This window comes from Gadus chalcogrammus, chromosome 3, assembly GCF_026213295.1.
Source record: "Gadus chalcogrammus isolate NIFS_2021 chromosome 3, NIFS_Gcha_1.0, whole genome shotgun sequence".
Lineage (NCBI taxonomy): Eukaryota > Metazoa > Chordata > Actinopteri > Gadiformes > Gadidae > Gadus > Gadus chalcogrammus.
Window position 1 is genome coordinate 22,944,213 of NC_079414.1, and position 21,322 is coordinate 22,965,534.

The window sequence follows — 21,322 nt, forward strand, 5'->3', positions numbered from 1 at the left end:
TGTGCACGTGCTGATCGGCTGAGCGTTCGTGGGTTTGCTCGACTACATGTGGTGATGCTGACGTCGTAGGGTTTGCGTTGTCTTCCAGAGGCCGTTGATGGACCATCCGTATGAAGAGGCGAGGTCAGAATGGGTCAGCGCGTCTCGGAACCAGAGGTCCAAGGGGACGCCTCCGAGGTACACACCACACACACACACACACACACACACACACACACACACACACACACACACACACACACACACACACACACACACACACACACACACACACACACACACACACACACACACACACACACACACACACACACTCTTCCAGAGTACATCGCACGATCATTACTTTACGGAGAACCCCCCCTCATGCTATTAATTATTCATTACAAGTTTGCCATTGATTTCTGTCCGCTCCCACCATATGCCAGTCTATCATCACTAGGATCCAGTTCAAACTATTATCTCAGGCCCCCTCCCACTGATCAATAACTACTGATAGGAGAACGCTCTAGCCGCCAGCTCAAACACAATTGGTCTCACCCTAAGAAAACTGTCGTTTGTCGTCATATTCTTTATTGAAGCACAGCAAACAAGCTTATCATGTTTTACACTCACTGCACATCACAGGGTGAGGTGAGGTCATTGGGCTGATGAGAAAAGGTGTTCTTCAAAGTCTGCTCTAGGATAAAGGTTACTTGACTCACAATGAGTTTATTATCTATACTACTCTACTCCAATGTCCTGCCGTACAATATAGTCTTCAGTAAAAAAAAAAAAAGATTAACAGATTAACCTTTGGACTTTGTACTCTACATGAACAGAGCTATTCCACACACTTGATGGCAAAAAATTATGCACACAGTATGACATTTCATAATTGCTATTTTTTGGGATTGATCACAATTCCATAATGCCAACTCGGATCAGTGTCTGGCAGTGTCTGACAAGGACTTGGATAACAATATACCAATTCTTCTTCCTCTTGTTCCACTTCGGTTTTTTCACACAAGCACATCTTTTTTTACTTCTGGTTTTAGAACCTCAATAAATACTTGATTCTGTTTGGTCAATACAATTCAAAGCATGTCCATTATTTAGCAATGACGGAACACCTTAAAAGATGCAAATCATTGCGCTATAAAATCCTCAGTCAAATACAACAATCGACCACATGAAAATTCTCAAAGGCTCATTATTATCATGTTTTAAATTGAGCTGATTTCAATCATTAAAAAGCTGATTAAGTTATAAATAAAATTAACATATCTATTCATTGTTGGTTACTGTGGTACAAGCGGGAGATACCACTCCAGGAAGGACAGAGGGGGATGTGTCCCCTTATGGGAAAATAATGTTGTGGTGTGTCTGTGGATGATGGCTGGATTAAGCGGCCTCACCTGGCCTGAGTCAGACTTGTTGGTTGGTTGGTTTGTGGTTGGTTGGTCACCCCTGTAAACAGGTTTAACCTACACAGGTTAAACTAGCCATCACCACCCACCCAGGGAGGGATCTCCTGCCTGAAAACCTTACAATAAACTAGCCTGGGAACGAATCTTGCATGTTTAATTTGATCTGCAGATAAGGTCTGGCTGCCCTCCAATACAAAAAGATTTCTGCCTGATACGAGACGGACCGACCAATCACAGCCACACACATTTTTCTTCAGAAAATGCACATGCAGAGACATTTCAATTCGTCTGGCAATGCCAGACTAACAAGAAACAGGGTTTCAAACACACATAGCTGACTATTACTGGGTCCCTCCTGACAAGTCATGCAACACTGGCATGGCTACCATGTGTTTCAACAGTGGTACACAACCCCTGCCTTGCCTCGTCTTTCTCCTCCATTCCATGTCCATCCCTCTGCCACCCCCCCAAACGCCCACCTCGGTCAGGTGATGTCGGCCTAACCTTTCACACACAACTGATGTGTGTGGGTTGTGCTGGGGGTACCCCGATGAGATGAAACGCATGGTCACGCTTTCCCCTCAGCCCCCCACTCACGTCTTTTGGATTATCAAACATTCCCGCCTCCGTAGGAAAATCCCGGGCACCCACATTCCATAACGCCTCATTTATCCCTCCGCCCTGCATGTCATGCTCACACAAGCAGGGTGTCTCCTCAACACACGATAGCTAGCTAAAGAGCGGCCCCATCCCAGCTCCTTGTTGTGACATAAGCCTCACCGTTGCCGCTAGCATACCGCAGCTCCAGGAGTGTTTTTTTCCAATGGCGTGTCCTTCTGTTTCTGTGTTCCAGCAGGCCGGGTTCAATAACATTAAGACGTTTGTGGAGGAGGAGCTGCAGACGAGCATGGTGAGCCTATTTCTAAAGACCCTCGGGCGAGAGATTATTTCTGCACCCCTGTTTAGCCGGTGACATGAGTCAGTGCTAAAGCGTTATCCAAATAGAGGACATAGACATTGATGTCCTTACTGCAATGGCTTTCTCCATGACCTCCTGTCTCTTTCCGTCAGATGATGGGGATGGTCATTGGCGCGGGTATCGTCATAGTCCTCATCGCCGTCCTCATCTTCTTCATTTTACGAAGGATTCAGCTTCGAAGTAAGTTATTGGATGGATCTACATACAAGGACAATAAATGTGAAAGTAATAGATTTAACTTGTTCCTTCAACTCATTTTCCTCCTGGCTCTTAGTCTTGAATTTACACCTGCTCTCATTTTCAGACTTGGAAGCCCAGGAAGTTCCAAAGTACCGCTTCCGCAAGAGGGACAAAGTCATGTTCTATGGGCGAAAGATCATGCGCAAGGTGTGTGTTCGCTGGCCCTCGTCCTCAGTCCGTTCTTCAGTCAAAGCAAAGAGTGTGGTCCATGTGACTGGAAAACAGGGACTTTAGACTGTCCAGGGGTTTTATACTGGTTGCTTTGTTTTTTTGCTCTATTGTTCCTGCAATCCAACCGTTTAAATAGAGCGTAATAGTAATACAGAGGCTATGATAATGAGCAAGACCACCAATAGCTAGACTTTTCAACTTGCCGTGGAACTAGTTAAAAGCTAGGCAGGGAAACGGATACGAAACATAAATGTGCAGTGTTTATAACGTCATGCATTTAGCAGAATGGACTTTGCATTGAATATAATATCCTTGTAGCAATGTGCACGCCAAACTCCATCTGGGTGACATTGGCCTTGCTCCTCCATAACTAGGCTGTGTTGGAGCCGGTTTATTTGCAGCTATTGAGTATTATGATACACAGCTGGAGGTGTAATGTGTTGCCATGCCAGAGTACTCATGGCGCGTGTGAGGGAGTGGCTGGTGGAACCTGTACACACTGATTGCTCAATGCACCATATGTTAACACCCTCACCATGCCCTGGGGTGAATCAGTCTGACTCAGTCCAGGTGAGGTTCAGTTATACAGGTAATGTGTATATAATGTCCCCATGTGTGGCATGCAGAATGTGTATATGAGCCCAATTTGAATAAATCAAATGCTTTGCATGTGTTCAAACCAGATGAAAGCAAAGATTAAACCAGGCATTCATGCTTTAATAGGTTTATCAGTCAGGGCCTGCACAGAAGCCATTGGGAATTTAAGCTTCTTGTGTGGTTGGTTGAGTACTCCTCATACATATTGACTCAACGGATTTTGATAGAATGTTTTACCGTCTACGTTTTGGATTAGGGCCAGTCGTATAATATCGTTGGAGGTACGCACTATCTAGGCTTGTTTCCGTAGCGCCGGGGGCATTGGTCACATGATCAAATGACATCAGCGTCTGAAGAGCTTGTCCCTGCCTCCCCCCCGTCCAGGTGTCCCAGTCTACCTCTTCCCTAGTGGGCACCTCCTCCTCATCACGCCCACGCCTGAAAAAGAAGCAGAAGATGCTCAACATTGCCAAAAAGTACGCCGGCACAGTGTCACACGCACCGATCCCTTTCTTCTCTCCCTGCATAGCATGGTTTCTCCTTGTGTCGTATTGATTTTCACCTCGGTGTCTCCCCTTCCTCCCTGACTCGCTCTCCTCTTCGCCAGGATCCTGCGCTTTAAGAAGGAGGTGCCCATCCTTCAGGCCAAGGAGCCACCCCCTTCCGTGCTGGAGGCGGACCTCACAGAGTTTGACGTGGCCAACTCCCACCTGCCGTCCGAGGTGCTCTACATGCTCAAAAACGTCCGGTAAGGATGGCAGGACCAGACCTCCTTCCTGGGCCACACACCGCTTGATTCATGTCCCGAGACGTTTTACGATTCATGACTGGAGGGTTTTCAGTGCCAGGCAGAGCATGCCCTGATTTGTTCATACCACGGTTCGATCAATAAAAGGTATGCAGGATGAATTGCTTAGCCTAGGGGCTCATCTTAGCTGCTGTATAAAGAAATGATTTTCCAGAAACAAGACGAAGCACGTGAAAGAGCATTTTCTTGCTATCTTCGGCAGAAATTTCTCTTCAATCATTATAAAAAAAATAATATATATATCAAGTGAGGCTGCTTTCCTGACACTTAAACCTGTCTCACTGTCAACTAATGGAAAAGTAGTGAGAAAGGCTTCAATAATTGAACAGTTGAAAGAATGTGAATATTGATTCTGTTCTGCTGACCAAAGCAGAAAAGCTTGTTTCATGTTTATTATTATAATCACTGTTTTTCGATTTTCATGTCCGTCCCCCCTGCCTAATGTGTCTATAGTGTGCTGGGTCACTTTGAGAAGCCCCTGTTTCTGGAGCTGTGCAGACACATGGTGTTCCTGCAGTTCCAGCAGGGAGAGCATGTGTTCCGCCCGGGTCAGCCGGATAGCAGCATCTACGTCGTCCAGGATGGGAAACTGGAACTGTGCCTTACTGGAATGGTGATCAATGATGCACTTATTAGAACATAGCTTAGAAGTCACAGCAGTAACTAAACAAGTGTTCCCCACCGCTACCAGTGTTGCTATGTATACCTGAGTGTAATGTAAAACTACGTCAATGAAGCCATTAACATGCCTCATTAATTATACATGAATTTATGCCTTGCATCTGTGTTGTTGTGTCTATATCTATTTAATCTTGCCCTGCAAAGACACTTTTCATGGGCGAGATTTAAAGGTTGTGATCCAGATCCATTCCTTGAAACGTAGTTACGTTGGATAAATATCCAAGTGAACTGGTTAAAATGATATTTGCATGAAACTCAAGACATGTGTATCCCGGTTTCTCAGGATGGAAAGGAGAACGTGGTGAAGGAGGTTTACCCAGGAGACAGCGTCCACAGCCTTCTCAGTATCCTGGACGTCATCACGGTACCACAACTCACACGAGTCACACAACTCGCAACAACGCACCACACACACAACACACACACTACACACACACCGGCGCACACACACGCCACACCCACCACAAAAACCACACACACGCATAGACACAAGAGAAGGTCTCGGTGGTGTCAGTGTGCAGTGTTGTTGGTTCTGATCCCGTCGTGTGTTGTGGGTCTGAAGGGCCACCAGAAGCCCTACAAGACCATGTCGGCGCGGGCGGCCGAGGTCTCCACCGTGCTCCGACTCCCCGTGGAGGCCTTCCTGTCCATATTCGAGAAGTACCCCGAGAGTCTGGTGCGGGTAGTACAGGTACGTGCCCTATAGCCGTGTGTAGCGTTGTCTGTTTGTGTGTAGAGCAACGCATATCCAATCAAAATAACGTGTTTATCAATAAGTGGCATATTAGTAGTATTGTTGTTTTTTTATTGTATTTGTTGGTGTTGAACATTAACCGAGTTTGTCTGGTGGAAGCTAAAAAAAAAATATTTTCAAAGAGAAACGTTGCTAAATGACTAATCTTCAAGCCTTGCAGAATAGTCATTTCAAACAAGGTTACAGGATACAACAGACACTGGGAGATAGGGAAGTCCTTTTTAAACATAGTGGTTCCACATCAAATTAAAGGAAGCTGCACTTGGATAGAAACTAGGGATCAAAACATTCACGGTTTGGTTTCATGCGTTGTGTTTCATCAGATCATCATGGTTCGACTACAGAGGGTGACTGTACTGGCTCTGCATAACTACCTGGGGCTCACCAATGAGTTGTTCTGCCATGTGAGTTTATCACACACACACACACACACACACACACACACACACACACACACACACACACACACACACACACACACACACACACACACACACACACACACACACACACACACACACACACACACACACACACACAGACACACACTCACACAGAGAGACAGAGAGAGAGGTGTGATTTATTAAGCCCATAGCGCCATTGAATATTTCATATCTTTATATAGACTGACATTTTCTTGTTCCATCGTTCTATAAAACCGTGTCGTAATAACTGCACGTGAAGCGATTTACATTCAAACATTGACGTCGGATCAAGCAATTTCCGCATCCGTTCCATCGATGCCTAATTTTTGGTTCAAATCTAAACTCGGCACGACGATCTGATCCGAGGTGTAGTTCTGGGGGGGTCCGACCCAGCCTAACACGCTGTCCATCACGCAGGAAATGCAGGCCTTGCGTCTGCCGCCGGTGCCCCCCCACCAGCCCCGGACCAGCCCCATCCGGCACGGCAAGCGCTTCGGCAGCCTGACCGTCACGGAGGAGCACCGGGAGGCCGCCGTCAAGGGCGAAGGTGGGCCGCGCGCACCCACAATGCACCGGGGGGGAACCGGGTCCAGGCCTCAGCACGGAGGTCCCTGTGCTCTGCTACGGTGGAGGACTGCGAGCGCTGCTCACTTATGGACCTTCACTTTGCTGTGTGTTTTTGTGTGTAGGTGGGGAAGCGGGGAAAGACGGAACGACAGTGCCAACGCTCAGCAGAACCATCTCCATGCCGGTAGACATCGCTGGTGAGACTTTAATGTGCTCTTTGGTGTTCAAGTCTTTAACATTGTGTTGGTTGAAACGTGGGATATATTGGACTAAACTGGTCCCAACCTTATGTTGTATATTGTTTTATAAAATGGTCCCAACATGTGATTTATACTTCTATGAACTGGGCCTTCATGATGTGATATTTCGTTATATAAACGGTCCCAACATTTGATTATCGTTCTATAAATGTTCCCAACATGATGTGATTTATCGTTCTAGAAAGTGGTGCCAACATGTTGTGATTTATCGTTCTATAAATGCTCCCAACATATTGTGATTTATCGTTCTATGTAACGGTCCCAACATGATGTGATTTATTGTTCTATAAATGCTCCCAACATGATGTGATTTATCGTTCTATGTAACGGCCCCAAAATGATATGATTTATCGTTCTATGAAACGGTCCCAACATTATATGATTTATCGTTCTATAAAACCGTCCCAACATGATGTGATTTATCGTTCTATGAAACGGTCCCAACATGATGTGATATCTCGTTCTATGAAACGGTCCCAACATGATGTGATTTATCGTTCGATAAATGCTCCCAACATGATGTGATTTATCGTTCTATGAAACGGTCCCAACATGATGTGATATATCGTTCTATGAAACGGTCCCAACATGATGTGATATATCGTTCTATAAAACCGTCCCAACATGATGTGATTTATCGTTCTATAAAACCGTCCCAACATGATGTGATTTATCGTTCTATTAAACGGTCCTAACATGATGTGATATATCGTTCTATTAAACGGTCCTAACATGATGTGATATATCGTTCTATTAAACGGTCCCAACATGATGTGATTTATCGTTCTATTAAACGGTCCTAACATGATGTGATATATCGTTCTATAAAACCGTCCCAACATGATGTGATTTATCGTTCTATGAAACGGTCCCAACATGATGTGATATATCGTTCTATAAAACCGTCCCAACATGATGTGATTTATCGTTCTATGAAACGGTCCCAACATGATGTGATATCTCGTTCTATGAAACGGTCCCAACATGATGTGATATATCGTTCTGTGAAACGGGGGAGACATGAAGATCCCTCTCCCCATAGTCCTGTTGTATCACCGACCTGTCAGCTCCCCGGTGCACTGACCTCGTTTAGCTTCAACACCACTGGGAACAACATGGCTGGTTGGGAGCTGAGCTGTTTGGTGTGTGTGATGTGTTTGTGCCCATGCAGGGATGCAGAAAAGCCTGCGCTCTGACTTTGACATGGCCTACGAGAGGGGCCGCATCTCTGTCTCCGCGGACGAAGGCAACACCCCGCCCACCAAGGTCCGTACCCTAAGCACGCACCAATCACGTGCACACACTGGCACACGAACAGACACACACACTTGTCTTGCACACACACTGGCACACGCATGCACGCACACACTGGCACACACACACACACACACACACACACTGGCACGCACACAGACTGGTGCACGCGCTAACACACACACTGGCACACACCCACACAGGATAAGCCTTTCACACTTTGTAGATGTTTGACGAGTGTATGTGTTTGACTTGATTAGATTAAGAGGAAACAGAAGCATCATGTTCCTGCTTTGGATTCAGTGAATGAATCAAAATGCCCCGACATGATACCCAAGAACACATTTATTCATAGTTCATCGATTTCAGCACCAGGATAAATCCAAACGATCGATTTATTAACAAATATTTGGCAACACATCCAGTCCTGTCCCCCATAATAAAACGTTGTCCGCCGACGAACAGCGAGGCGTTTATCTTGACCAGCCTGTGGTTTCCGTTTGCTCTGCCCCAGGACCTGAGGGAGAAGAGGGTAACCCTGGACGAGGCCCCCTCCGGGGTCTACCTGTACCCAGAGGAGGAGCTGGGGGCCGACAGCATCTTCTCCTCCAGCCCCGGCAAGCCTAGCGGCACCGTGTTCGAGGAGGCCCAGAAGGAGATCCTCAAACTCATGAAGATCGAGGTCAGTTTGATCTCTTCTTGTTGGTTACGTAACCACAGAAAACTATGCATCCATCTTGCAATTGAAATGTTGTTATTTGGTTTTTAAACGTTGCTGCTCCACTGACACTTGACGTGCTGATAGTAAGACCCTTTGATTTGCCCTCACCGTCTCCTCTCATTCAGGACCCTGCCTTGTTGAACGGGAGGGTCACACTGCACCAAGCCAAAGCCGGTGCTGTCCTGGCAAGACAAGGAGACCAGGTAAACTGCATCTTCTACTGCCTAAACACACCATTAAATATCAAACTCCGCTGTTACGAAATTGTGGTTTTTGCTATAACTTGTTTCAGCAGACATCCATCCATTCCGGCCGTTACATTTGCTTGTTTACTGATGAAAGTACACATTGCTGCTTCAACATTGCCCAACGGTAAACCTCAAATGGGACTTAACCGGCAACTGAACAGTTGATCTCTTGTGGCAATCAAGAGATTGCCACAATCTTTTGATGTGCTGCTTCCCCTTCTCATGTGTTTCCCCACACCCGCATTTGTATTTATTGAACCATAATAGGAAGTATAAAGCAGACAATGTTCTCTGTGAATATGCTTATGAGATACATGTGTAGCCAGACATGCTCTCTATTGAAAGTCAGTGGGTCAACGTCTAAACGACCACTATGCCAATATCCTTGAGCTGTTGTCAAAATGGCGATTTACATACCTTAGATTTGCATGTTGTGTCGCACCTCTTGTGTCTCACGACATACAACCTTTGAACTGGCTGGACCTGTTCCAATGTGAATGTATCTTCGCTTAATGCTGTATGGTTGTGCCCCACCTAACTTTGACGTTGATTTGGATAAAAGCATGAAATGACTAAATGTAAAATGTAGGAAATATACTAAGCCAGGGATCGAAGTAACTTTTAAAAAGACATTGTTGCCGGGCTTGACCCCACACATGTCTCACTTGCTTAAATCGGGCCGCAGGAATGAACGAGCTCTGGTCAGCTCTGTCCCTCCGTATCGGTCGCCTGTGCGAGCGTACGTTCCCACGGTCCCCTCGACCAGGCCCTCCTCCCAGCCCCCGGTCCCTGTAAGCAGATCCGAAGAACCCTGGGGAACCCTGAAAGGCATTTAACCGGCGGCTACCCACTTCCTCTTCCCTCTCTCCAAGGACGTGAGCCTGCACTTCGTCCTGTCAGGCTGTCTGCACGTGTACCAGCGCATGATCGACAAGCAGGAGGCCGTGTGTCTGTTCGTGACCCAGCCCGGGGAGATGGTGGGCCAGCTGGCCGTTCTCACCGGGGAGCCCCTCATCTTCACCATCAAGGCCGTGCGCGACTGCACCTTCCTCAAGATCTCCAAGTCGGACTTCTACGAGTGAGGGAACACAAATGAAAGGCCTAATGTTTCAGTATCTCACAGTGTATATATGTGTGCGTTGCAACAATGCAATGAATGTCCGTTCCACGATCATCTCTCTCATATGTCCCTTGTGTCTCTCATCAACACAAGAAGCTTTCAACCCTCACTTAACGCTAACCACACTTCCATTGCATGCTAGTGTCTCGATTGCTCAAGTGCTGTGTGATGCCCCCTGCAGGATCATGAGGGAACAGCCCAGCGTGGTGCTGAGTGCAGCCCACACCGTGGCCGTGCGCATGTCGGCCTTCGTCAGGCAGATGGACTTTGCCATCGACTGGATCGCGGTGGAGGCCGGCAGGGCCCTCTACAGGTACGCTAATGTACACTCTGATGGATAAGGTTGTCGTTACTTTAATGGATCATAGGAAATATAGTGTCAATGGTAATGACCTTTTGTTGTGGCTGATGTAGATACACAACGACCGCCATTCAAATAAGATGGCTGTGGGATCCTATTTAATATATCGGTGATGAGTTTCCGACAACTTTTGCCCCTGCTTCCCTTGCCACAGGCAGGACGACCGGTCGGACTGCACCTACATCGTTCTGAACGGACGCCTGCGTTCGGTCATCCGCAAGGCCAACGGCAAGAAGGAGCTGGTGGGGGAGTACGGCAGAGGAGACCTCATAGGAGTGGTGAGGGCCAGCCCCTGTTTACTCCCATCTTCTACCTTTTGTAACATGGCTACCATTATTTAGAAAATGTATCCTGGCTTAGAAAACACGAGCGTGGTCATGCTGTATTTGTATGTATGAATGCCTACCACCATGCTCAGGTTTTGCATAGTGCCTCAAACGAATGCAGTGAGTTTCTTGTTTACTTTATTGTTTGTTTGAGACATTTGTTTTACCAGCACAGGCTGCTGTGTACAATAGCGCTGGGCCAACTACAACTCAATGCTCATTTGCACTCCCTTGTGGCCAATTATACTATCACATATTCATTCGTGAAAGGTGTGACGAAAAGACACAGAACAGAGCCACAGTGATGGCCACACTTAGTTTCGACACTCATTAATTGAGCGTTCGGCCAACTGCTCAACACGGTTAACAGTATTCCATGGTAACCGCACGTCCTCAGTAGGGTCAAACCTGTGTTCCAGGTGGAGGCCCTGACCCGACAGCCCCGCGCCACCACGGTGCACGCCGTCCGCGACACGGAGCTGGTCAAACTGCCCGAGGGAACGCTCAACCACATCAAGAGACGGTACCCCCAGGTAGGTGAACCCCCGGGTCAACTACCCCCAGGTAGGTGAACCCTCAGCTCACCCACCTGTCCCTGCATCGCGCCCGCCACACCTCAGGGTTGTCACAATACTGGACCCTCTAACTTTCGAGGCATTACCTTGAAAAACATCGATAATCGGTATCACAGGGAAAAATGTACCACAATTGAGAGCATACGATTTTAGATTTGTATTTATTTGCTTATAAATATAACAGCAGAATGACTGACTGTAGTAAAATGATGAATTACCGCGAGAGACCGCTCTGCGAGTGAGTGACAGGAGGCGGGGCTATGTGGGCCCTGTAGCGCTGTGTGTTTGTCTGTCAACTCGCTATGACAGAGAGAGGTAGAGCGAGAAAGCGCAGCTCATACTGGTGTATCGATCCTGTGGATAATAATACTGAAATAATTTCAAATATTCAGCATCGGTATGTATTGAAAAGACCTCAAAGCTACCCCAGATGTGTTGCCGTGGTGACGGTACTGACCGTTGCACTGTCGGCCCCTGACAGGTGGTGACACGTTTAATCCACCTGCTGGGCCAGAAGATCCTGGGGAACCTGCAGCAGGGCCAGGGGCCCTTTGCAGGTGAGATGATGACCGGAGGGCCTGGGAGTGTTGTGCTGAACATCGATGGTTTCATCATGTTTCATCTCCATGCGACGGTTCTGCTAGACGATAGTTCTTCCTTTCGTCTCCATACGATAGTTCTGTAATAGTTCTTCCTTTCATCTCCGTACGATAAGGATGCTGGATGATAGATAAATTGTCACTCCTTTTTATTAACCTTCCCCCAGAGGCTGTGATGCCTGATTACATCAGGCATCTCATGTGGCTTTAGTTGATGAGTCCTAAGGCAGCAGAAATTACTGCTTAGGGCTGTCTTTTCATATAATTTTTTTAACACTTCCTGGAGGAGATTGAGGACTCTGCAATAAACCCATCACTAGCGGCACTGGAAGCGGTGGGCAGCCGCAGTGCGGCGATCAGAGACCAACTCCAGGGCTACTGCCTAGTGCCTAGGTCAAGGGCAAAAACACAATAATGTGTTTTTGGTCTGGGAGCGAACCCACGCAGACACGGGGAGAACATATGAACACCAGACAGAAAGGCCCTCCTGGGGTTTAAACCAAGGCCATTCTTGCGGTGGGCTAACAGTGCTGACCACTTTGCCACCCCAAACGCACAATACAGTTCACTGCAGTGGGGAGTGGGTAGCCTGATCATTACACACGCGTTCAGGCAAGCGTTGTGTTTCCATTGGTTCATCAACGTTGACGGTTCACGCTGTGGTGCAGGGTCAACGATGGGCCTGTCGTCCGTGACCTCCAGCCCGGACGTCACCAACCCCGCCAGCAATCTGTCCACGGTGGCGGTACTGCCCGTCTGTGACGATGTGCCCATCAACGCCTTCAACCTGGAGCTCAGTCACGCCCTCAACGCTATTGGTGAGTCCGCCTGGACGGGGGCGCAAGCCATCCAAGCTGTTTGCCAAATTATATATATATATAATTTAGTATAAACTTTTCATCACTCGATTGAATTAAGAAAATGTCTAGACAAATAGCTAATCTGAAGTCAATATCCAGGCTAAAAGTCATTTTGATCCATCACTGTGTATGTGGACTGCCGTCACTCATCTCTCTGGTGGTCTTCCAGGCCCCACCCTCCTGCTGACCAGTGAGATCATCAGAGAGCGACTCGGTGCCTCTGCCTTGGACAGGTGAGCTTCAAGTAAACGCATCCCAACCGGTCCTCATCCGACCACATTCCACTGCTCTCACGTTGTCTGAATACAGAATTCGGCCAGCTCGTCGGGACCAGATAGGGTTAGGTTGCCTTGCTCAGGGACACCTCGACAACCTCCTGGTTACATGTCAACCCGCTCTACAGCCGCTACTGCGGTCCTGAACATCAGACTAAAGTCAAAGAGAAAACGAAAGTAAAAAGCCAAACCAAAAATGCAGCAAACCCAACCAAAAGCCCACCTACCCGCGTGGGAAGCTGTTCACCTTATGAAGCCTGCAGGCCACACCCACACAGGGGCCCCACATCAGCTGACCACCCTCTGAGCTCCGCCCACTGGCTCCCTACATAGATTAGCCAACAGGAGCGCCAGCAGACTGAGAGAGAGAGCCATCCCAACTAGGGCTGAATGATGTAACAACGCGATTTGAAAATCACAAAGGTGCAAACTTTTATTGTTACCTTTTATATGTTATACCAATCCATGTGTCAATTGATCTCAACACATAGGCCTGGCCTGAAGGAAAGAGTACTGTATATGTTAACATATTCCAATGTTGTGTCGGTCATACTATAGAATGATTCATCTTTTTTAGTGAACAATACGGAACAAAAGGAACTTTAAAAAGAAAAATGCGTACTAAATCGCAATTGAGACGTTGGTCGAAATGATCGCAATTGGGTTACTTCCCCCAAATGGTTCCGCCCTAATCAGAACCCACGGCGCCCTCCCTCTAACGTCGCGTCCTTCCTCCCGGCCAGCGTCCACGAGTACCGTCTGTCCGGCTGGCTGGCGCAGCAGGAGGACATCAACCGGATCGTCCTGTACCAGTCGGACCTCACCATGACCCCCTGGACCCAGCGCTGCATCCGACAGGCCGACTGCATCCTCATCGTGGGGCTGGGGGACCAGGAGCCCGCCCTGGGACAGGTGAGGGGCCGCGGGGACTAGGGGCTCGTACGCGGCGGAGGGCATTGTGGGGGATTGTCGCCGTATTGAGAGGAGAAGCAGAACTGTCAAATCTAGAATCAACTTAAATAACGGTATGTGATCTATGCTTATGAAAGCTGTTGTGATTGGTCGGTTTGAAATCGTTTGGAATTGGAGGGGGCTAAGTCACAGTTATATACAGTGTTCCTGCCTCTCACAGAAAACAATAAAAACGTTAGGATTTCACTCAAATTTCAACAAAATTCACTCAGTTGTCAACAAAACGACTTGATGACTGTGTTGATGTTGTATTGTCACTGCCTGACATCACAAAAATGTTTGCACCAGAGTAAGTTTGAGAGAATTGATTCTTAACCAAAGACAGCTCTTAAAAAAATCGAAAAGTCGTTTTCTTTACGAGGGTAGGGGAAATCAACACTTCAGTGGAGGGTGATTTCAACCCTTAGCAGAACGCAACATTAAAGTTTAAAAGCGGTGTGACGAAGGCGACTGGCAGGGATAAAAGCAAGATTTTTTTCAAATACTTGGACATGACTCAATATTGAAACTCTAGTGGCCTCAAATTAAACCATAAACCAGGGGTTCTCAAAGTTTTGACAGCTGAGGGCCAATTTAGGAGTCCCAAATTTTACTGAGGGCCGGCAAAGGAAAACATTTTTTGCGGGAAACGCCGTAGGCATCTCAGTGGTGAAAAAAAACATTGCACCGTGGACCTCGGAGTGAGGTCAAGTGAGGTCTAAATCACGAAACTGAGGTACATCCTTTCAAAGTAATGTGCAGTCGGATTAAAACTGACAAATGTAGCAGGATTTTATTGAAAGGTAGAGAGAGTCGACTTTTCTCTTTATATATATATATATATTTCTTTTTAATTAGTATTGATAAAATAATTTAAAAAAAAAAATATATATATGTTTTTTTAACTTACATCTGTATGTCATTGCGGGCCGCCAGGAATGTTACTGCGGGCCGCTCTTTGAGAACCAATGCCATAAACAAATCACTTATGATCTAATAACCATGTGCCATGGATACGTCCTGTGAACACCGCTCTAACCTGACGTTCTTTCCATGTCCCCCCTCATCCCTCCTCCCTCATCTTTCCTGGTCCCTCCTCATCCCCGTCCTTCCTCACCCCTCCTCGTCCCTCCTCATCTGTCCTCCTCCCTCCTCCCTCCTGGTCCCTCCTCATCTGTCCTCCTCCCTCCTCCCTCCTGGTCCCTCCTCATCTGTCCTCGTCCCTCCTCATCTGTCCTCCTCCCTCCTCCCTCCTCGTCCCTCCTCATCTGTCCTCGTCCCTCGTCCCTCCTCATCTGTCCTCCTCCCTCCTCCCTCCCTCCTCATCTGTCCTCGTCCCTCCTCCCTCGTCCCTCCTCATCTGTCCTCGTCCCTCGTCCCTCCTCATCTGTCCTCGTCCCTCCCCCCTCCTCCCCCCTCCTCATCTGTCCTCCTCCCTTCTCGTCCCTCATCTGTCCTCCTCCCTCCTCCCCCCTCCTCATCGCTCCCTGTCCCTCCTCATTCCTTGTCCGTCCTAATCCCACCTCGTCCCTCCTCGTCCCCCAGCTGGAGCAGATGCTGGAGAACACGGCGGTGCGGGCCCTGAAGCAGCTGGTGCTGCTGCACAAGGAGGACGGGCCGGGCCCCTCCAGGACGGTGGAGTGGCTCAACATGCGCAGCTGGTGCTCCGGACATCTGCACCTCAAGTGCCCGCGCCGGGTCTTCTCCAGACGCAGCCCCACCAAACTGGTAAGACCTCCCCGTCTGCCCGTCTGCTGGATCCCGGGTACCCCAGGGGCCCTTCCTCAATCGGGCCCCCACAAGGGCCGGGAAAAGACTTGGAATTGGAGAGCAGTGTTTGGAAGGGGGGGGGACGGCGGCTTTGAGGTTTACGAGCTGTCGGATTTGGCAGGGGATCCTGTATGTAATACTCAAAGTATCGGAAAAGCCGGTTATGATTGGATTAATTTTATGGAATGTACTTTGTACTAATCCTGTGCGTTATAGGAGTCAAATAATGTACGGTACATTTGCTTGGTTTTTTAATTCTAAACGTGTGTTTTGTTTCCTCGTATTGTAATGCATTTCTGTCCTGTGTGTGCGTCTGTGCGTCGCAGAGGGAAGTGTACGAAAAGGTGTGCGAGAAGACGGTGGACCGACACAGCGACTTCTCGCGGCTGGCCCGGGTTCTGACGGGAAACAGCATCGCCCTGGTGCTGGGGGGAGGGGGGGCCAGGTGAGAGAGAGAGACACACACACACACACACACACACACACACACACACACACACACACACACACACACACACACACACACACACACACACACACACACACACACACACACACACACACACACACACACACACACACACACACACACACACACACACACACACACACACACACACACACACACACACACACACACACACACACACACACACACACTCCATCCACACCAGCAGGTGGTGCTGTCCCTCCATCTGTTTTTTGTTTGTTTCGTGTTTGTGTTGTATTTTTCGTAAAGGTGACATATTATACCACCAGGTGTGAGTGTGATTAGCCCTTACAGGCCGTTTAAAAAAATATGCCTCTTCTGACACAGTCCGTCCGTCTATCCTCATACATCTAGGTGGACACGCCCACTTGTGATGTCAACAGGGGCAGATTGGTTACCTGGTCTTATAATATGTCACCTTTTAAAGGGGAAGTCATCGCCCGTTTTAGTAGGATACCTTCCAGCCATGCATGGGGGGATGTCATCCTCTGTCCCTGTCCCCCTCTGACCTGCTGCTGTCCCCATAGGTGTCCTCCTCTCTCCCTGTCCCCCTCTGACCTGCGGTTGTCCCCCTATGCAGGGGCTGCTCCCACGTGGGGGTGATCAAGGCCATGGAGGAGTCGGGGATCCCCATCGACATCGTGGGCGGGACCTCCATCGGCTCGTTCATCGGGGCGCTGTACGCAGAGGAGAGGAGCGCCGTCCGGACCAAGCAGAGAGCCAGAGAGTGGTCCAAGGTGCTGCTGCAGACCAGCCGTCACCAGCACAGTCACGCCTCACATAAACCCATAAAAACATCGGGTTGACGGGAGTCATGGCTCACATTAACACAATCTTTCATGTGGTTTTCATTTTCGTTAATCGTTTATGGGTGACTGCAACTAGAATTGGCAGGGACCTTGCTTTGCCGTGTTAAAGGATTTATGAGGGCGAAACAAAAAATCTCTTATGTATTGAGATTTTTTTCATATTTTGATTTAATTTCCGTGTGGTTTGAGGTTGGGTTTCAGGTTCTACAGCTCTGTCGGTGTCCGCCATTAGTCAATTAGCTTATGCTAATTGACTACTGGCGAGGACACTAGTGCCATCTGTGGGATGGTACCATTAATGGGCTCCCACGCTGATGGTTTTTGGCCAACGTTTCTCCATTTCCAGGAAGGGAAGAATTGCTAATGATATTAGCTCAACATTATCTATCAAACTGAATCCCTGAATATCCTTGCATTTCAGGCCATGAACTCTGTGTTCAAGACCGTGCTGGACCTGACCTACCCCATCACCTCCATGTTCTCTGGCTCTGCCTTCAACACCAGCATCTACAAAGTGTTTCTGGACAAGCAAGCTGAGGTCAGAGGTCACCACCAACCACCATAAATGTACCCTTTTCTTTCTTTTGAGCAGAACTTAAATGTTGCGTAGTGTGTACAACATTCAGGTGCAGGCTGCGCTAGAAACACTTGTACTCTATGTGTTTCCAGGACCTGTGGTTGCCCTACTTCAACGTCACCACGGATATCACGGCCTCGTCCATGCGCGTGCACCAGGACGGTAGGTCGACTGCCGGGCTGAGCTGGCTTCTAGAGTACACCCTTATGCAAGGCTGCAGTGTTGATGACCCACATGTATAAGACATCCATTATGTTAAGCATCACTGTGTAGTATCACCCTATCGCAAACGTTGGGTAGTGCATGAGTAGTCGTGTTCACACCAACACATGCTTAGATATGCATCAGGTCGTGTTGTGCGTTTTTCAACCCATGCATTGAGATCTTTCACTTTAAGATTGAAATAATATTGCTTTTATGGAATAATACGTTTTTTTTACTCTATGGGTGGTCTTTTTAATTTAATTATAATTTAATTCAGTAATCGAATCACTTTATATATGTTAACACTAAGTTCTGCTGTCCCATCCCTGATAAAGGGTTGGTTTCTAGTATTACTCGATTTTCTTTTGCTTGGCTGTTTCTCTCGACCAAAACGTTAACGTTTGTTATGGCCCCTTTGCACGCATACTAACTAACTTGTATCGCTGTTTGACTTCTTAACCAAATCCTTAACTTTTCACTTGACCCGTGTGTGTTGCACTCAGTTCTTCTAACCTAACACCTTTTGGCCCTGTTCCACTACAGCTGTCAGCCAATCATGGAACTCTCTTAAAGGCGCTCCAGTGTTGCGTTTGCATAGTGCTGCGTGGACATTAGATTGTGTAACGTCGCAAAAAATATCAATATTATCAAGACTTCCACAAGTTTAATCTATAATGGCCGATGTACACAACCTCAGAGATTTTATTCTGGTAAAGTTCATTCAACTAATGAGATGGTTGTTATTGTAGGAAAGCAATATTTATTAATTTAAACTTTAATGAAATCTGTGCATCTTTAATTAAATTTTTTATTATATTTATTTGGGCTTAAAAACCACCCACAACACTTCAAATCGACAAATCAGCCGAAAGTGTTGACCTTAAAAGGTCCATTTGTGCAATGTATGCTCAGTAAAACGTAGGCCTTCCCTTGACTCATGCTGCCCAGATTCACACCATGTCTCTTAAAGCAACAGAGCACCATTAGTGGAGCCGGACGCACGTCTGCTTTCTTGTTTGTCTCCATGTTTTTCGCTCCTAATTTCTCTCCTTCTCTCTCTCCTCCATTTGAACTAAGTCATGTATAGTAGAACCGTAGCCTCTCCATCGATTTCCTTTGCACCCATGTCTGTTCCGTTTTTTAACAAAGACGATAATCGACTCTCTTAGGGATGTCCGTCCTCAGGACACTCTACCGAGGAAACTTAACCCCTGTTAGGACCCTGACCGTCAACTACCCCCTCTACCACCGCTCATTTCCGACATCATCCTGTAGGATCCAGACACTCCATCTTGGCACCCTGGCACCCTATCCCCCCCCCTTTCTCCGCGCAGTGCCCTGCCCCCTGCCTTCCTTCACACCCTTTCCTTCTCTGTCTGAGCGTGTTCTGTCACACTTTCTTACGTTTTTTTTTAAATCTTAAACATTAAAGTCGTCGTAATTCTTCCCGTTCCTTTTACTCCGGGTATTTAGGGTGGCTTAGCTGCTTAGATTCTGATACGTCCAAGAGTATCTTGAGCTCTGTGAAACAGTGTGTAGTCTAGTTGGCCAGTGGACAGAGCTGGCCTGAGCACATCCTATAATGAGGATTTCCTAGTTGCTTAATTAGTTTGTTATTCCAATAGCGTTCCTCTCTTTCTTTCTCCCTCCCTCTCTCTCCCTCTCTCCCTCCCTCCCTACGACCCTCGCTTGTTGGAGCCATCTAACATTGCTAATCCTAATTGATATGCTAAAACAAAATATGTATACAGACCTAACATAGCCTGTTGCAAGACCAGGGGCCTAATTTATCTTCAGATTATTGCTAATTGAATCAAACGTGTTATATATATTAATGTGTGGATTGGCCTTACATTATACTATTTGGATGCATTTTTGTAAATCCCAATAGATTTTGTTTAGGATATTTGGGATTCATAGAAATACTGGGCAGATGTTTCTCTATCAAAGCAACCTGCCTGTTATTCCCGAACCTTGCCGTTTTTTTGTTCTAGTTTGTCTCTCTCTGTCTCCCTGTCTCTCACTCTCTACGTCTCTCTCTGTCTCTCAGTCTCTCTCTCTCTCTCTCTCTCTCTCTCTCTCTCTCTCTCTCTCTCTCTCTCTCTCTCTCTCTCTCTCTCTCTCTCTCTCTCTCTCTCTCTCTCTCTCTCTCTCTCTCTCTCTCTCTCTCTCTCTCTCTCTCTCTCTCTCTCTCTCTCTCTCTCTCTCTCTCTCTCTCTCTATGGATATATATAAATACATAGGTCTCCTGAACCCACCTCCCACCTCCCTTGTTTGATGTGCTCTCTCCTTCTCCATCTCCATCTTCCTGACAGGCTGTGTGTGGCGCTATGTTAGAGCCAGTGCCTCCTACACCCCCTATTTACCTCCCCTCTGCGACCCCAAGGACGGCCACTTGCTTGTGGATGGTTGCTATGTTAACAATGTCCCAGGTCAGACATCGGAAAGAAACGACATTAACACCATTGCCCGGTCGTACCGCCTCCCCCTCCCCCTCCCCCCCGTCTCACAACCTCACTCAGCTCGAAACCACCACATAGACCACCCAGAGACCCTCCCTCCCTCCCTCCCTCCCTCCCCTACCCTCCCCCATCCCCTTTCCCCCACACCCACCCCACCCTTCTCACTCCTTTAACTCCCCCCCCCATCCTGACCAGTTGGACATTGGGGACCCATGGTTTGGAAGGAAAGACCTCATTAGTATCTGAATCGGCCGCATATACAATATATATATATATATATGTATAAATATATTCTGTATATATGTATACATATTAAACTAAAGATGATCCACTGTTTTAGTGGATCGCAGATTAGTTCTCCCCTCCCAACGGTTGTGACGACAACTCTCAACGCAGATTCCAAATTGGTTTGGCCCCGCCCCCTCGTTGAATCCCACTGCGTCTGCCTCCCCCTATTGGCTTGCAAGGCAGTGCTAGTGCATGCTGCGGTTCGCCATGGGTTCGCTCCATAGAGAAAGAGAGAATGAGAGGTGCATGATGGCCCTGCTTTTTCCAAGTGCCCCATGTTTATCATTTCCCCCCCTCCCCCCCCCACCCACCCTCCCTAATTGTCATCCCCTCGTGTTGAGGAATGCACAGAAGTGTACGTGCTTGTGTTTTGATTTGTCAAAGAAAGTTTCCATGCTTTTTTTGTACTTGAGGCTCTGGGTTCTTTTTTTTGTTTTTAGTTAATTCAACTCGTATGAGGGATGATGATAGAAATACATCTACATCTTAGTCTTCTAAGAAACCCTTATTAGGTTCAAGGTGACCACCGTGCACAATGGATGTC

General features: G+C 47.5%; 1 protein-coding gene across 1 annotated transcript in view; it reads left to right on the top strand.

The window, feature by feature from the left end:
- The window catches only part of pnpla6 (patatin-like phospholipase domain containing 6), a 30,367-nt gene that overhangs the window by 3,132 nt on the left and 5,913 nt on the right, over window positions 1-21,322 (top strand). Inside the window, exons 2-29 of the mRNA XM_056586789.1 lie at window positions 89-177; window positions 2,260-2,316; window positions 2,478-2,565; window positions 2,690-2,772; window positions 3,778-3,869; window positions 4,001-4,141; window positions 4,655-4,814; window positions 5,166-5,246; window positions 5,445-5,573; window positions 5,960-6,040; window positions 6,479-6,608; window positions 6,751-6,825; window positions 8,060-8,154; window positions 8,657-8,824; window positions 8,989-9,066; window positions 9,984-10,189; window positions 10,413-10,544; window positions 10,747-10,870; window positions 11,338-11,451; window positions 11,975-12,050; window positions 12,761-12,910; window positions 13,122-13,185; window positions 13,971-14,139; window positions 15,724-15,906; window positions 16,275-16,393; window positions 17,019-17,175; window positions 17,669-17,785; window positions 17,917-17,986. Coding sequence (XP_056442764.1) covers window positions 130-177; window positions 2,260-2,316; window positions 2,478-2,565; window positions 2,690-2,772; window positions 3,778-3,869; window positions 4,001-4,141; window positions 4,655-4,814; window positions 5,166-5,246; window positions 5,445-5,573; window positions 5,960-6,040; window positions 6,479-6,608; window positions 6,751-6,825; window positions 8,060-8,154; window positions 8,657-8,824; window positions 8,989-9,066; window positions 9,984-10,189; window positions 10,413-10,544; window positions 10,747-10,870; window positions 11,338-11,451; window positions 11,975-12,050; window positions 12,761-12,910; window positions 13,122-13,185; window positions 13,971-14,139; window positions 15,724-15,906; window positions 16,275-16,393; window positions 17,019-17,175; window positions 17,669-17,785; window positions 17,917-17,986 — 3,187 coding nt within the window. The 5' untranslated portion in view covers window positions 89-129. The remainder of the gene's footprint in view (window positions 1-88; window positions 178-2,259; window positions 2,317-2,477; window positions 2,566-2,689; window positions 2,773-3,777; window positions 3,870-4,000; window positions 4,142-4,654; window positions 4,815-5,165; window positions 5,247-5,444; window positions 5,574-5,959; window positions 6,041-6,478; window positions 6,609-6,750; window positions 6,826-8,059; window positions 8,155-8,656; window positions 8,825-8,988; window positions 9,067-9,983; window positions 10,190-10,412; window positions 10,545-10,746; window positions 10,871-11,337; window positions 11,452-11,974; window positions 12,051-12,760; window positions 12,911-13,121; window positions 13,186-13,970; window positions 14,140-15,723; window positions 15,907-16,274; window positions 16,394-17,018; window positions 17,176-17,668; window positions 17,786-17,916; window positions 17,987-21,322) is intronic.